Source organism: Pezoporus wallicus, unplaced genomic scaffold, assembly GCF_028554395.1.
Source record: "Pezoporus wallicus isolate ANWC-B61680 ecotype Strahan unplaced genomic scaffold, APGP_CSIRO_Pwel_v1 contig_12129, whole genome shotgun sequence".
In the NCBI taxonomy this organism is placed as follows: domain Eukaryota; kingdom Metazoa; phylum Chordata; class Aves; order Psittaciformes; family Psittacidae; genus Pezoporus; species Pezoporus wallicus.
Genome location: NW_026642642.1, coordinates 589,604 through 602,796, shown reverse-complemented (window position 1 = coordinate 602,796; position 13,193 = coordinate 589,604). Strand labels below are relative to the sequence as shown.

At 56.4% G+C, this 13,193-nt stretch overlaps 2 protein-coding genes across 4 annotated transcripts; both read right to left on the bottom strand.

Annotated features, from left to right (window-relative positions):
- Positions 1 to 1,143: 1,143 nt before the first annotated feature.
- On the bottom strand, positions 1,144 to 2,321 carry LOC130610989 (avidin-like). Its single transcript, XM_057431235.1, has 4 exons — positions 2,076 to 2,321; positions 1,781 to 1,991; positions 1,321 to 1,441; positions 1,144 to 1,240 (listed from the first exon to the last, which is right to left on the bottom strand). The coding sequence occupies exons 1-4, from the start codon at positions 2,319 to 2,321 to the stop codon at positions 1,207 to 1,209; spliced, it is 612 nt and encodes a 203-aa protein (XP_057287218.1). The 3' UTR covers positions 1,144 to 1,206.
- A 4,335-nt stretch (positions 2,322 to 6,656) lies between these two features.
- On the bottom strand, positions 6,657 to 10,779 carry LOC130610974 (avidin-like). 3 transcript variants are annotated; one of them, XM_057431213.1, is made up of 4 exons: positions 10,626 to 10,779; positions 10,335 to 10,545; positions 9,775 to 9,895; positions 6,657 to 6,911 (listed from the first exon to the last, which is right to left on the bottom strand). In XM_057431213.1, the coding sequence occupies exons 1-4, from the start codon at positions 10,695 to 10,697 to the stop codon at positions 6,878 to 6,880; spliced, it is 438 nt and encodes a 145-aa protein (XP_057287196.1). In that variant the 5' UTR covers positions 10,698 to 10,779; the 3' UTR covers positions 6,657 to 6,877. The 3 variants fall into 3 exon arrangements, with proteins under 3 accessions (XP_057287196.1, XP_057287197.1, XP_057287195.1); XM_057431214.1 differs by lacking the exons at positions 9,775 to 9,895; positions 10,335 to 10,545; positions 10,626 to 10,779 and adding exons at positions 7,281 to 7,401; positions 7,829 to 8,039; positions 9,055 to 9,213; XM_057431212.1 differs by lacking the exon at positions 6,657 to 6,911 and adding an exon at positions 9,472 to 9,560.
- Between the last annotated feature and the right edge of the window lie 2,414 nt (positions 10,780 to 13,193).

Here is a 13,193-nt window from a genome sequence, read left to right as displayed (position 1 = left end):
GAAGTCAGGAGGATGCATACAGTAAGGCTGCATGCTTTGTGGTGAGAGCAGAGTCCTGCAGTCCCTCTGCCACCCTCTTTCCTAATTCTCAGGCTCTTCTAAAGCAGGTAAAAGACTGCACAGACCAAAGGACATTGTAGAGGGACCTGGCATAAAGACGTTCTGCTTATAAAGGCTGTAAGAGAACTGAAAAAGCTGAAGGAGTTTCAGGGAAGCACCAAGAAGGAAACACAAGCATCGCTCCAGAAGAGGAAAATGGACCCGAGGGAGCAAAATGTGGCAGTCAAACCACATGCAAGTCTGCAATGAGGCAAGTTGAAACACAGAGCAGGTGGAAAGCATGCTAAATCCACAGATACTATTGACAATGCTTTCCCTCAGCATTCCTGGCAGGAAAACAAGGGGAGCAGCAGGAGGGGGCAGTCCCACCAACCCACTTCTGTCCTTGGGCTGCTCACATCCCAGGCAGGGTGCCAGCAAGGGGTGTTCTGCTCATCTGGGGTTATTTTGGAAGTGTAGAGCTAAAGGACCAAGCTTCAACCTGAGATTCCTGAAAATCCTTTGCTCTGTCCAGGATGTGTGACTCACACAATCCCAGCGCATTCCATAAGTCACAAAATCCAATGGGCAGAGGTTTGGAGCTGCAGCTGAGGAATGTCCGTGTTCCTGTAAATCACACACTTTTCCCTAAGAGGAGTTTTCAATGTGTTGCTGCTCCCAGTGCTGAGCTGCCAGCACAAAGCAGCACTTCCTGCTTGGCGGAGTATGGATGAAGCCAAGAGCCTGAGGGCTGCCTCAGAGCTGGGGAAAAGGAGCTCTCATCCACCTTTTGGGAATGCAGAAGGGCCCCCAGCTTGTCCTCCAGTCACACTCACCCAGCATCAAACAGGAAAGAGGCAATGCCCTGCCATGCTTGGTGCCAGAGATTCACTTTGAGGATGCAGCATCCTATTTGGGCTGGAAAAGGGGATGTTCTCTTCCTGCAATAACAGGGTGAGAGATCCCCCTGTACCCACCACAGTGCTTTAGCCCAGCTTCCCCGGGACATACCCACAGACTGCACAAGGTTGGGTTTGAAGTTAAAAATAGTTTATTTTATTTGTTTTGGGGGCACATCTTCTCTCAGGGCTGGTAACAACCCCCATGCTGGTGCTCAGGGGCCTCAGGCTCTCCAAGTCTGAAGTACGAAGGCTCTCCATCCTCCTCTCAGGCCATCCTCTTGAAGGTGTTGCGTCCCACCCTGTGGGGAAGCAAAAGGCCACTAGTGCCCAGCTGGTGGAGGGGCAGGGGTCCCAGTAGGGCTGGGTGTCCTTGGCTCACCTTGTGGCTTTCCAGTCATTGCGTTGGGAGTCAACCTTCTCCCGCAGCATCCAGGAGGTCTGCAGGACCTCCTCACCTCTGTCCTCACCAAAGCGCTGGCCCACAAAGACAGCAGTGGAGTCTGAGGGTAAGCAGGGGTTGTTAGCATCCCAGTGGGACCCCGGCTGCTTATGGGGCTTCATGAGCACGAATGGGTTCCATGCTCAGGGAAAAAGGGGGGTCCTGATATTTGCAGGGGAATGCTCTGGCAGTGATGCAGTCAAAGCAACTCTTGATGCCACCCAGCCCAAACACTGTTTTAGGAGGTCACTGGCTGCCTGCAGGCATTGTGCAGAGTGGAGACAGCTCAGGAAAGGACAGACTGGGGACAGGTGTAGGAACAAAGGGATAGGGATGGGCACTGAGACCTGCTTAAGCTCCCTTTCTCATCCCACCTCCCCATGCAGGCACAGCCACTGACCAGAAAACTTCCAGTTGACAGTGAATCCGAAGGTGCAAAGCCCGTCCTCATCCAGGTGCTGGGTGCCAAAAAGGGGGGATGGCTCGATGGGTTTTTGGGTGCTGGACACTGCAGTGTAGTACTCGCCTGAGAAGATGCCGTGGCTGTCAACCTTGTCCACAAGCATCTTTGAGCCCAGGTCATTCTCCCACCAGCCAATCAGGTCACATACCTGGGGATGAGCAGATTTGTCCCTGGGGGCTGCTCGCACACAGCCCCTTCCCCTGCCCACATCCCCATGGGGTGCCGGACTCACCTTGCTCTTCCTTGTGGAGTGTTCCTGCCTTTGGCCCAGCCGCCGTTTGGTGCTGGTTGCCTTTGCCTCCTTCATGCTGGCTTTTTCCCCACCTGGGGTTTCATCTGCCTGGGAGAAGATCTTTGAAAAGAGGTAAAACACAGGGGCAGGCAGGTGAGCTTTGCGACCCCAGGACACATCTGCCTGTGCATGTGGGGATGAGTGCTCTGCATGGCACTGGTGCTTGCTGTGAACCCTCAGGTTCATGCAGCCCCTGCAGCATCCCACTTGCAATGCTCCAGCTCCAGCTCCAAACCCAGCCTGTCCTCCCCACACCACACTTCCCCAGGCAGGGGCAAGAAGCCACCCCACCGGTGGACCCTGCCCGGTGTCCCCTCATGTCCTGCCCATCCCTCCCAGGGACAAGGACAGCCCCGGAGCATCCCCCGGCTCCCCTCGGCAGGACCTCCCGCTGGAGCGGGGGGTTCTTCCGCTGCCGGAGGGTCCCTCCTGATCCCGGGCAGCCTCCCCGGGCCAGTGTCCTATCCTGACTCGCAGCTCCACCTGCATCCCCGCGGCCAGCGCTGTCCCGGTGGGCACGGCGAGGGTGCAGAGCAGGCGGCGGCTCATCGTCGGCAGCCGCGAAACCGAATCCAACCGTGCCGGGGCCGCCCACCCCTTTTTATAACATGGCTAAGGCGCTGGCTTCCCGGAAAGCATCGGCAGGAGGAATGTGGACACGGCTGGGGACGGGGATGGAGGGGGCGGTGGGGATGGGGATAGGGATAGGGGTGGGGATGGGGATAGGGATAGGGATAGTGATAGGGGTGGGGGTGGGAATAGGGGTGGGGATGGGGAGAGGGGTAGGGATGGGGATAGGGATAGGGATGGGGATAGGGATAGAGGTGGGGATGGGGATAGGAATAGGGGTGGGGATGGGGATAGGGGTGGGGATGGGGACAGGGGAGGGATGGGCATAGCTATAGGCGAGGGGATAGGGATAGGGGTGGGGATGGGGATAGGAATAGGGGTGGGGATGGGGACAGGGGTTGGGATGGGGATAGGGATAAGGGTGGGGATGGGCATAGTGATAGGGGTAGGGATGGGGACAGGGGAGGGATGGGAATAGGGATGGGGTGGGGGTGGGGATGGGGACAGGGGTAGGGATGGGGATAGGGGTGGGGATGGGGATTAGGGTGGGGATGGGAATAGGGATAGGGGTGGGGATAGGGATAGAGTTGGGGATGGTGATAGGGATAGGGGTGGGGATAGGGATAGGGGTGGGGATGGGGACAGGGGTAGGGATGGGGACAGGGGTGGGGATGGGGATAGGGATGGGGTGGGGATGGGGATAGGGATAGGGGTGGGGATGTGGATAGGGGTGGGGATGGGGACAGGGATAGGGATAGGGGTGGAGATGGGGACCGGGATTGGGATGGGGATAGGGATGGAGCTGAGGATGTAGTTGGGGATAGGGATGGAGTTGAGGATGTTGTTGAGGATGGGGATAGAGATGAGGATGGAGAAGGGGGTACAGGTGGGAATGGGGATAGGGATGCGGTTGGAGATGGGGATGGTATCATGGATGGGGATAAGGAAAGGGGTGGGGATGGCCACAGGAATGGATATGTAGATGGAGTTGGGGATGGGGATGAAGACGGGGATGAAGACAGGGATGGAGACAGGGATGGAGGCAGAGATGGGGATGGATATCAGAAGGGGGATGGGGATGAAGGTGCAATGAGGGCATGTAGGCTGCTCCTACCTGTCTATAGATGAGTTGTCTACAGACAGGTAGGAGCAGCCTCATGTTCACAAGCCCTCATCCCCATGGGGAACTTCAACCACCCCAATAGCTGTTGAATGGACAGCACAGCGCAACATATGCAGTCCAGGAGGTTCCTGGGATGTGTTGATGTTAACTTCCTTCTCCGAGTGATAGAGGATGCAATAAGGAGAGGTGTTATGCTGAGCCTTTTCCAAACCAATAGAGAGGGGCTGTTGGTAAGTGTGAAGCCCAAGGGCAGCCTTGGCTGCAGCGACCATGAAGTGGTGGAGTTCAAGATCCTTAGATCAGTGAGGAGGCTGCACAGCAAGCTTGATGCCCTGGAACTCATGAGAGCAGACTTCATCCTGGGCTGCATCAAAGGAGTGTGTCCACCAGGTCGAGGGAGGTGATTCTGCCCCTCTGGCGAGATCCCACCTGGAGTCCTGCATTCAGCTCTGGGGCCCTCAACACAAGAGGGATGTGGAGCTGCTGGAATAAGTCCAGAGGAGGCCACAGAGATGCTGCAAGGGCTGGAGCAGCTCTGCTGTGAGAGAGCTGGGCTGGTTCAGTCTGGAGAAGAGAAGGCTCCTTAAGGGAGACCTTAGAGCAGCTCCAGTGCTTAAAGGGGCTACAGGAAACCTGGAGAGGGGCTTGGGACAAGAGCCTGTAGGGACAGGACAAGGGGAATGGTTTTAACCTGACAGAGGGGAGATTAAGGTGAGTTCTTAGGCAGAAGTTCTTCCCTGTGAGGGTGCTGAGGCACTGGCACAGGGTGCCAGAGAAGCTGTGGCTGCCCCATCCTTGGCAGTGTTCAAGGCCAGGTTGGACGGGGCTTGGAGCAGCCTGCTCTAGTGGAAGGTGTCCCTGCCCATGGCAGGGGTTGGCATGAGCTTTAAGCTACCTTCCAACCCAAACCATCCTGATTCTGTATAGGACAGGTTGCCTCAGGTTGCCCACTGGTGTTGTCCAGCCTGAGGGTCCCTGGCCCTGTGTCTCATAGAGGTCTAGAGGTGGGCAGCCCTTGTTACATGCACCAGATGTGAGCAAGAGGGCAGCGAACACCAGGGCAGGATGAGGCCAGGGTGGGCTGTTGCTGCAGGGGAGCAGGGCAGCTGCTGAAGCATCCAAGTGGGGGCCATATGGGAGGCAGGGCAGGGATGCGGGGCCATATGGGAGGCAGGGCAGGGATGTGGGGAACCTATGGGGCTGATGATAAGTGTGGCTTGGGAGCAGTGGTGTTGACACTGGCAGTGCTGGCTTCCTGCAAACCTGTGGTTTTACTTTCTGTTTCTGTTCAGTTTTGCAAGCAGGATCTTTGCCTCATCCTTGATTCTGTAAGCTGCCTTCTTCTGCATACACAAGTCTGGGTGAGAGCAATGCGCCCCAGTTCTCACAGCACAACATGGGTTCTTGCAGGGTAACAAAGAAAACACTCAATCAAGCCACAGAATTGTAGTTAGGCCAAAAAATGAAGCTAGACAAAAGGTAAAACCAGAATATTTTTTATCATACCTATTTCTATTCACATTCTTATCGTAAAAGCCTCATTTACTGGAAGGAAAATTTAATAAGCTTTTTGTTGGAATGCCGCATCGTAAACTGCATCTGAACACACAGAGTCATGTTGTGAACAGTCAGAAATGTATTTATAGAAATCCTTTCTTCAGAATGGACAAGATCTTCTGTTCCATGCACTGCTGAGGACCTGGCGTGGCTGAGAGCAACCCCAGAGCTCAGCAGGGAAGGAGGGAGAGGAGCAAAGGCTGAGGAAGGCTGGGGAATGGCAGGAACACTGTGAGAGGAAGAGGATGGTGGACAGGGCACCATGCTTCCCCAAGGCACTGTGTGCTGGCTGTCCCTGCCCCATCCATCAGTCTCTTCCCCCAGCAGCCCCACGTTCCCCAAGCAGCACTGTCCTTTGAGCCCTTCCTGTCTCTCCCAGCCCATTCCTGGGATGCTCAGGAGCACCCAAGCTGGGAGCTGCATGTTATGTATTGGGTAACTTGTGAGTTGGGAACATCGTGAGCTAGTGAAGTGATAAATTAGTGAGTTCACGTGTTGGACCGGCCCGTGCAAAGGGCATTGTTTGATGTGTGTGGTTTCGTTACCAATGAACTGACAAAGTTTAATGTGCAGGTGTTGTCCTCTGAATCTGAGTTCCCAAAAGGAGCCTTATCGTGTTACACCCTCTGGCTGGTCAGGTGATAACCAGATAGCGGGAAATGCAAGCATACATGCATATATCCAGCATGGATCCCTCTAGGATTTGGCCTTAGCCGCCCAGTCTGCCCAGTAGCTATCCCTGGAGCCACTTGTCCTTCCTATGGTCCCTATAGAACCCCTCCTAGACTTTGGATCACTCCAAAACCCCACCATGGTCCCCTCTGTTGGAGCAGGCACCCAGCCCTCCCCTGTTACATGTACCCATGAACCCACACCCAGAGCAACAGCTGGAAAGGGAGTTCAACGGGAAGAGGAGGCAGACTGGGGTGCAGAGACGATGACGCCAGGTGAGGTGCTGGCTTTCCTATGTGCAGCCTTCACCCTGACCCCAACCATGGCCCACATCCTGCTGGGATGGGGCTCCACACCAGGGATGCTGCCTGGGGACACCCATTGTAGGGTGCCTGTAGATGCCCCACATGGATCCAGGGGCAAGAAGGCGCCTGCAGGGGCCTGAGGCCACGATGTGGAAGCAGGATGACCCAGCTTCTATCCTCCCCTTGTCCCCCAGTCCCGCAAAACACCTCCCTGCCCTCCCATTGCCACCACCTCACTCTGCCCATGGGCACAGGGTGGCTTCTTGCACCCCAGGGACACACAGGGCACAGCTCTTTTCCAGGCACAGAAAGGTTTATTCAGCTCCATGTATGGGGGCAGCAAGCTTTGGGAAGGGATGTTGGGAAGCACTGGGAGGAAGCAGCACAGAGTGAGGGTGTGTTTCCAGCCAGGATACTGGGAGCAAGGAGGAGCCCAGCCCAGGACCAGGAGAGTGGAGAGCCTCAGGAATGCAGGTGGGACAGCAGGATGCAAGCAGCTCCAATCTCCATCCCCATCACTTGATGCGGGTGAAGATAGAGGTGCCGACCCTGCAGGAAGACATGTCAGCAGAGCGGAGGCAGGGCTGTGGGCTAGGGTTAGGGTTAGGGTTAGGGTTAGGGTTAGGCTTAGGGTTAGGGTTAGGGTTAGGGCTAGGATTAGGGTTAGGGTTAGGGCTAGAGCTAGGGCTAGGATTAGGGTTAGGGCTACCGATAGGGTTAGGATTAGGGCTAGGTTTAGTGCTACGGTTAGGGTTTGGATTACTTTTAGGTCTATGTTTAAGTTTAGGCTTAAGTTTAGGGTTATGCTTAGGCTGAATTTTTGGGCATGTTTAGTTTTAGTTCTATCATTAGTTTGTGGGGTAGGCCTAGGATTAAATTTAATTTTAGGGTTATTGTTAATGCAGGGACTGGGCTCACCTTGTTGCTCTCCATGAGTCTCTGCGGGATGGGACCTCTTCCCTCACAAGCCATGTTGTCTCCAGAGTCTCCTTCCCACGGCGGTCCAGAAAGCACTGGCCCACAAATGCTGTGATGGAGTCTGTTGGGATTCAGTTGAGGCAGATTGATTTCCACATATGTTCCCCAGATAGAGAAACCTGATTCTGGCAGACAGACAGACATACACCCCCCACCACTTGCTCTGCACAAACAGAGGGACCTCCAGATCGCCTGGACAGATAGATGGGTATTGTCCATGTCGTGTCCTTTGGACAGACAGACATCCCTGCTGCCCTCCAGACAGATGGACACTCCTGCCACCCTCCCAGATGACTCTCCTCCCAGCCACCCCAAACAGACAGCTCTCCCCACACCAAGTCCCATGGCAGCAGTGTGAGCACTTGACTGACCCGTGGACACAGCCATGGTTTCTCTCGGTGCATGGGGGGTGTGTGGTGGCACCCCACTGCCAGCATGGGAAGGGGATGTCTGGCTGCCCCAGGATCCTCTGCTGGGTATCATCATACCTGCGAACTGCCACTGCACAGTGAAGCCGAAGGTGGGCTGCCCCTTGCTACTGGAGTGCTGCAGGACCCCTTGCAGCGGTGACACCAGGATCTGCTTGTTGGTGGCTGCTACAGCAGTGTGATAGGAGCCCGAGAAGGTTCCAGCTGCGTCCAGGGCCAAGAGGGTCATGTTGGAGCCCAGCTCGTTCCTCCACAAGCCCTGCAGGTTGCACTGGGGACCGGGGGTTGTGTGGCTGCCTTGGGCAGTGCCAAGCCACAGCCCACCCTCCATCGTGCCTGAGCAGTGGGATGTGTGCCCCACATGCATGGGGCTGGCACAGCCCCTCTGCATGGCAGATGGGACGGATGGGAACAGCACCTCCCCATCCCATGGCAGGGCAGAGGGGTGCTGGGTATCCCCATACGACGGGTAGGCGACCAGCCAGAGCTGGCAGCCTCCTTGGTCATGTGTCCTGCTCCATGGCACGGCACAGCACACAGCAAGGGCAGGCAGCCCCTCGGATACAAACACTCTATGCTCTGTGGCACAGCTTGGTATGGCACCATGAAAGCATGCAACCCCCTAAAGGCATGCACACTGTGCCCCAGGGGTGCCATAGCGTGGCACTGCACAGCACAGCACACAGTGGCAAAGTACAGCGTGGCACAGCACCACACAGCACGGTGCATCACAGCATGGCACAGCACACGGTGGCAAAACACAGTCTGGCACAGCACTGCATGGCACAGGACACGGTGGCAAAGCACAGCACATGGTGGCAAAGCACAGCGTGGCACTACACATCACAGCACGGCATGCCATGGCACATCATGGCACAGCACGGCACAGCACCGGACAGCACAGTACAGCGCAGCAAGAGCAGGCAGCCCCTCGGCTGCTCGCGCTGCACCTCAGGGATGGCACAGCAGGGCACGGCACAGCAGGGCACTGCGCAGCACACGGTGCCAGAGTGCCACACCACAGCGCGGCACGGCACGGCATGGCACGGCATCTCCCGGCACGGCACCAGGCAGCACAGCGCAGCGCAGCAATAGCAGGCAGCCCCCTGGCCGCTCACGCAGCAGCGGGGCACTGGCACGGCGCAGCAGTGCAGGGCGCAGCAGCGCAGGGCGCAGCACGGCACGGCGCAGTACAGCATGGCAGCGCGGAGAGCAGCCGTCCTGCAGGCACCCTGCGCGCTGAGCACACCCGGCGCGGCGCAGCGCGGCCCCCCGGCTGCCCTTACCTTCCTGGCAACGGCGGAGCGCAGAGCGAGCAGCGCCAGGGCGAGCAGGAGGCAGCAGCCGCTGGTCCCCATGGCAGCAGCGGTGCTGGGGCTGCGAGCGCTGCCCACGCTGCGGCCCGTGCCCGCCCCGGCTCTTTTATGCCGGAAGGGGGTAGCGGCCGCCCATGCCGGGCCCCCGGCCAAAGGCCACCGCGGTGGGACACGGGCCACCGGCCACCGCGGCGCAGCGAGCGGAGCCCCACGGAGCGGCTCGGTACCCCCCACGCTGGGCACGGGGGATGGTGACAGGGGAGGTCATCGACCCCCAGGGATGCTGTGGAAGGGGTGGTGGGATGTTGGGGCTGAGGCACAGCACAACGAGAGATGGTGGGTGTTTGCAGCAAAGCTTTATTGTGAGAAGCAGTGAGGATCAGGAGTGGGGGGACACACACTGCAGCCAGCTCGGGAACTCCCATCAGCCTCACTCCTTCTTTGGGCGCAGGCGGATGAAGACATTGGTGCCGACCCTGTAGGACACAGGAGGAGGAGATGTGAGGGTGGGAACTGCAGCCTTGCACAGGACAAGCCCACCCAGCCCTGTCTCCTCCAACAGCAGATGCACTGTGGTGGGACCCCTGGACACCATCCTTGGTCACCACCAGCAGCTCTGGGGGTACTGAGCACCAGGAGGTGCATCACTGCTGGGGATGCTCAGGGGACCTTTGCAGGGCATGGTCTCACATGGTGGCTTTCCAGTCGTCCTTGATGCTGTCCACATTTGACCGCAGGAGCCACATCGTCTTCAAGACCTCCTTTCCCTCCTCATCCACAAAGCACTGGCCCGTGAACACAGTGACAGAGTCTGCAGGGATGGGGCAGGAGGTGAAGAGGAGCATGGATGAGGTGGCGGGTCAGTGCCCTGCACCCTGTCCCAGCACAGGGGCAGGAGACCCAGGCTGTCCCTGCCCTCTTCAGACAGAGGTAATGGGGAGAGCAGGCAGGAGGGGTCTCGAGTAGAGATGGGCACACAGCAACCCCCCAGAGCATCCTCTGCACCCTGAGACTGGGAGGTGACACCAGCCAAAGGGCTCCAGAGTAAAGGATGCGGAAGCATCAGGGACAGCACAGGGGATGTGAGAGCACGGGGGACACCGACACCACAGGGGAAAGGAAGGGATCATGAAGGACACTGCTGTGAGGGCAGAAGAGCATCATGGACATCACAGCAAGGGCAGGGGGCTCTGGGGACAGCACAGTGGAGCTCTGAGGACACAACAAGGGAGGTGGAGAAGGAGAAACACCTGAAAAGCTCCAGTTGACGGTGAAGCCAAAGGTGGCCTGGCTGTTCTTGTCCGTGCGGTGCTGGGACCCCTGCAGCGGTGACACCTTGATCTCATTGCCAGTGGCCGTCACAGCCGTGTGGTAGGAGCCGAGGAATTCACCTTTCTCATTCACGGCCATGATGGTCATGTTGGAGCCCAGGTCATTGATCCAACGCCCGGTCAAGGTGCACTGGGGTGGAAGGGACCCATCACCAGTGCTGCAGTGCAGCCCCTGCCCACCCTGCCCCTGCATCCCAGCCCTGCCATTACCTTTCTTGTGGAGAGGACCGGGGCCACCATGGCCAGGCTGAGCACCAGGAGGAAGGGGGTTGCGTGCACCATCTCTGCAGCAGCTGGCAGCAGTTGTACCTGGGGGTGTTCTCCTCACAGAGCTCTGCTCATGTGCCTGCTTCTCCCCTATTTATTGCTTCTGGGGCTGCGGTGGCAGCATCACCGGTGGCGTTGTGCAATCTGGGTGTTCCCAAATTTGTAGTTCCCGGACAGATGAAAGTGTGTTTGCTGGCAGATATTCCCAGAAACGCCAGCTGAAACAGTCCCTCCCTGCTCACACTACCCTGGCATCTCATGGGGAAACCTTGGCTCTTGCAGTTCAGTGATCACCAAGACAGGGGAAACCACCCTCATATCCTTTCTGAACCCCTTCTTCCACACCGTTGCTGTGCCTGGGGTGTGTAAAGGGTGCTAAGGAGCCTTACCCAGGGCATCCCAATATCACTGCAGCACACAGCCTCACCCTCCTCTTCCTCACCAGGCATCCTTGTGCAAACCCATCCGAAAGGCTCCTTTAAGAGCTTTGCTTTATCCACCCCCAATACTGATGCAGCCAGAGATCAGGCTTCAGAACACTTGTCCTCCTCTCACTCAAGGCTGGTATGTAGGTTTGCTGTTGTTTTTACAAACTGGCTTTTGTTGGAATTGCTCTGTTTATGGAAAACAAGCATTCCCCAAATACTTTGGACATCACATTTTAATGATGACAAAGGTTGTATCGATGCAGGGATTCTTAAATAACTTTAAGTATGTGTTTATATATTTTCCCCTTACATTATACTGCTGCTGGCTGGAGAGGCTGTAATGGCTTTATTCAAACCAGAACTCTTCACCCCATTCCTCAGTCATTTTCAAGGCAGCCTCCTAGAACATGTGTGTTTTAATTCCTCCAGGCATCACAGCAAACGACTGTGGAGGATTCATCAGAAAATGCTCTTTTACCTAAAACGGAGACAAGGCAACTCTTTGCAACATCTCAGATATACTTCCTCAGATTTGCTTTCCCTTAACCTCACAATTTGAGCCCCAGTTTTCTTCTGACAGCAATATTCACCACCACCCATGCTGGGGAGCATTGCATTTCTGCTGCTAGCACCTCAGTGCTCCCCTCTCCTCTCTGCAGGAAGCACACAGCCTTATGGCACCCCTGCCAGTGAGGGGTACCTGGCCAGAGAGCTGGCTGCCTGCGGGAAATTCCTGCCCCTCTGTTTGCTTCCCTCTGTCTTAGAAATGAACTGAATGATAAGGTATGTTTTTCCACTGTTTGCTTTGGCTGTGTTTTTGGCAACCAGGTGCTGCCTGGAGTGAGGCCGACTTTTGTGACAATGAGCTTGGTCAGTCTAGAAATGTTGCATGGGCAGGAAGGGCAGGCCTCTTCCCCTCACCATCACCCACTCTCCTTCACACCCTTGCCATCACCCCCTATCACCCCTTCTCCATCACCACCTCTCCATTACCCCCTCGCCATCAACCCCTCACCACCACCCCTCTCCTTCAACCCCTTGCATTCACCCCCTATCACCCCGTCTCCTTCACTGATCTCCATCACCCCCTCACTCTCACCCCCTCTCCAGCACCCCCTCTCCTTCACCCCTTGACATCACCCCCTATCACGCCCTTGCCATCACCCCCTCACCACAACCCCCTTGCCATCATCCCCTCACTGTCACCCCCTCTCCTTCACCCGTTTGCCATCATCCCGTCACCCCCTCGCCATCACCACCTTGCCACCACCCCCTCTCTTTCACCCCTGTGACATCACCCCATCACTCCCTCTCCTTCACCCCCTCGCCATCAACCCCTCTTTCACCTCCTTGCCATCACCCCCTAGCACCCCCTCTCCTTCACCCCCCTCCAGCACACCCTCTCCATACCCCCCTTTCCAGTAGCCCGTCTCCCTCAACCCCTCTCCATTACTCCCTCTCCATGACCCCCTTTCCATCACCCCATTGCTGTCATCGCCTTGCCATTGCCTTGGTACAAGGAGCTCCCTGTGGCTACAGTGGCCATGGGGATGAGCAACACAAGGTCTCTGCACTCACGCTGCTGCTGATAGCAACCCACATCTCATTTACAGGCAGAGGTTTCATTTTTAGCATCACACAAACAGTATTTCTTCTGCTTTCGCAAAACCTTTATTTTTTCCAGTATTTAACAAACCCTGTCCCAGAAGCGTATCTTGAAAGTGCAAGCATCAGCTCAGAGCTCAAGGACATAGATTTCTTGACCAGCCTTGGAGGAGTCAAAACCAAAACAAGCAGATACCTCGGGTATCTCTGTGAGATTTGCACCCTCCAAAGGGCAGCCAGCGAAGCGGCTGGAGCCTGGAAATCATTACTATGACTAAATCCTGAGATGCCATTCCTGAGCCTTGGCACAGCAGGGGAGTGGGCAAGGGGGAACAGGCAGGCAGGGAACAAGTCCAAAGCAGAAAGTGCTGAAGAAGTTAAAAGTTGGCAGGGCTTTGGTTTAAATCTGTGTGTGTCAGGGGTTTATGAATAATAAAGGTTAATGAATAATAAGAATAAAGGGTTAATGAACAATTAA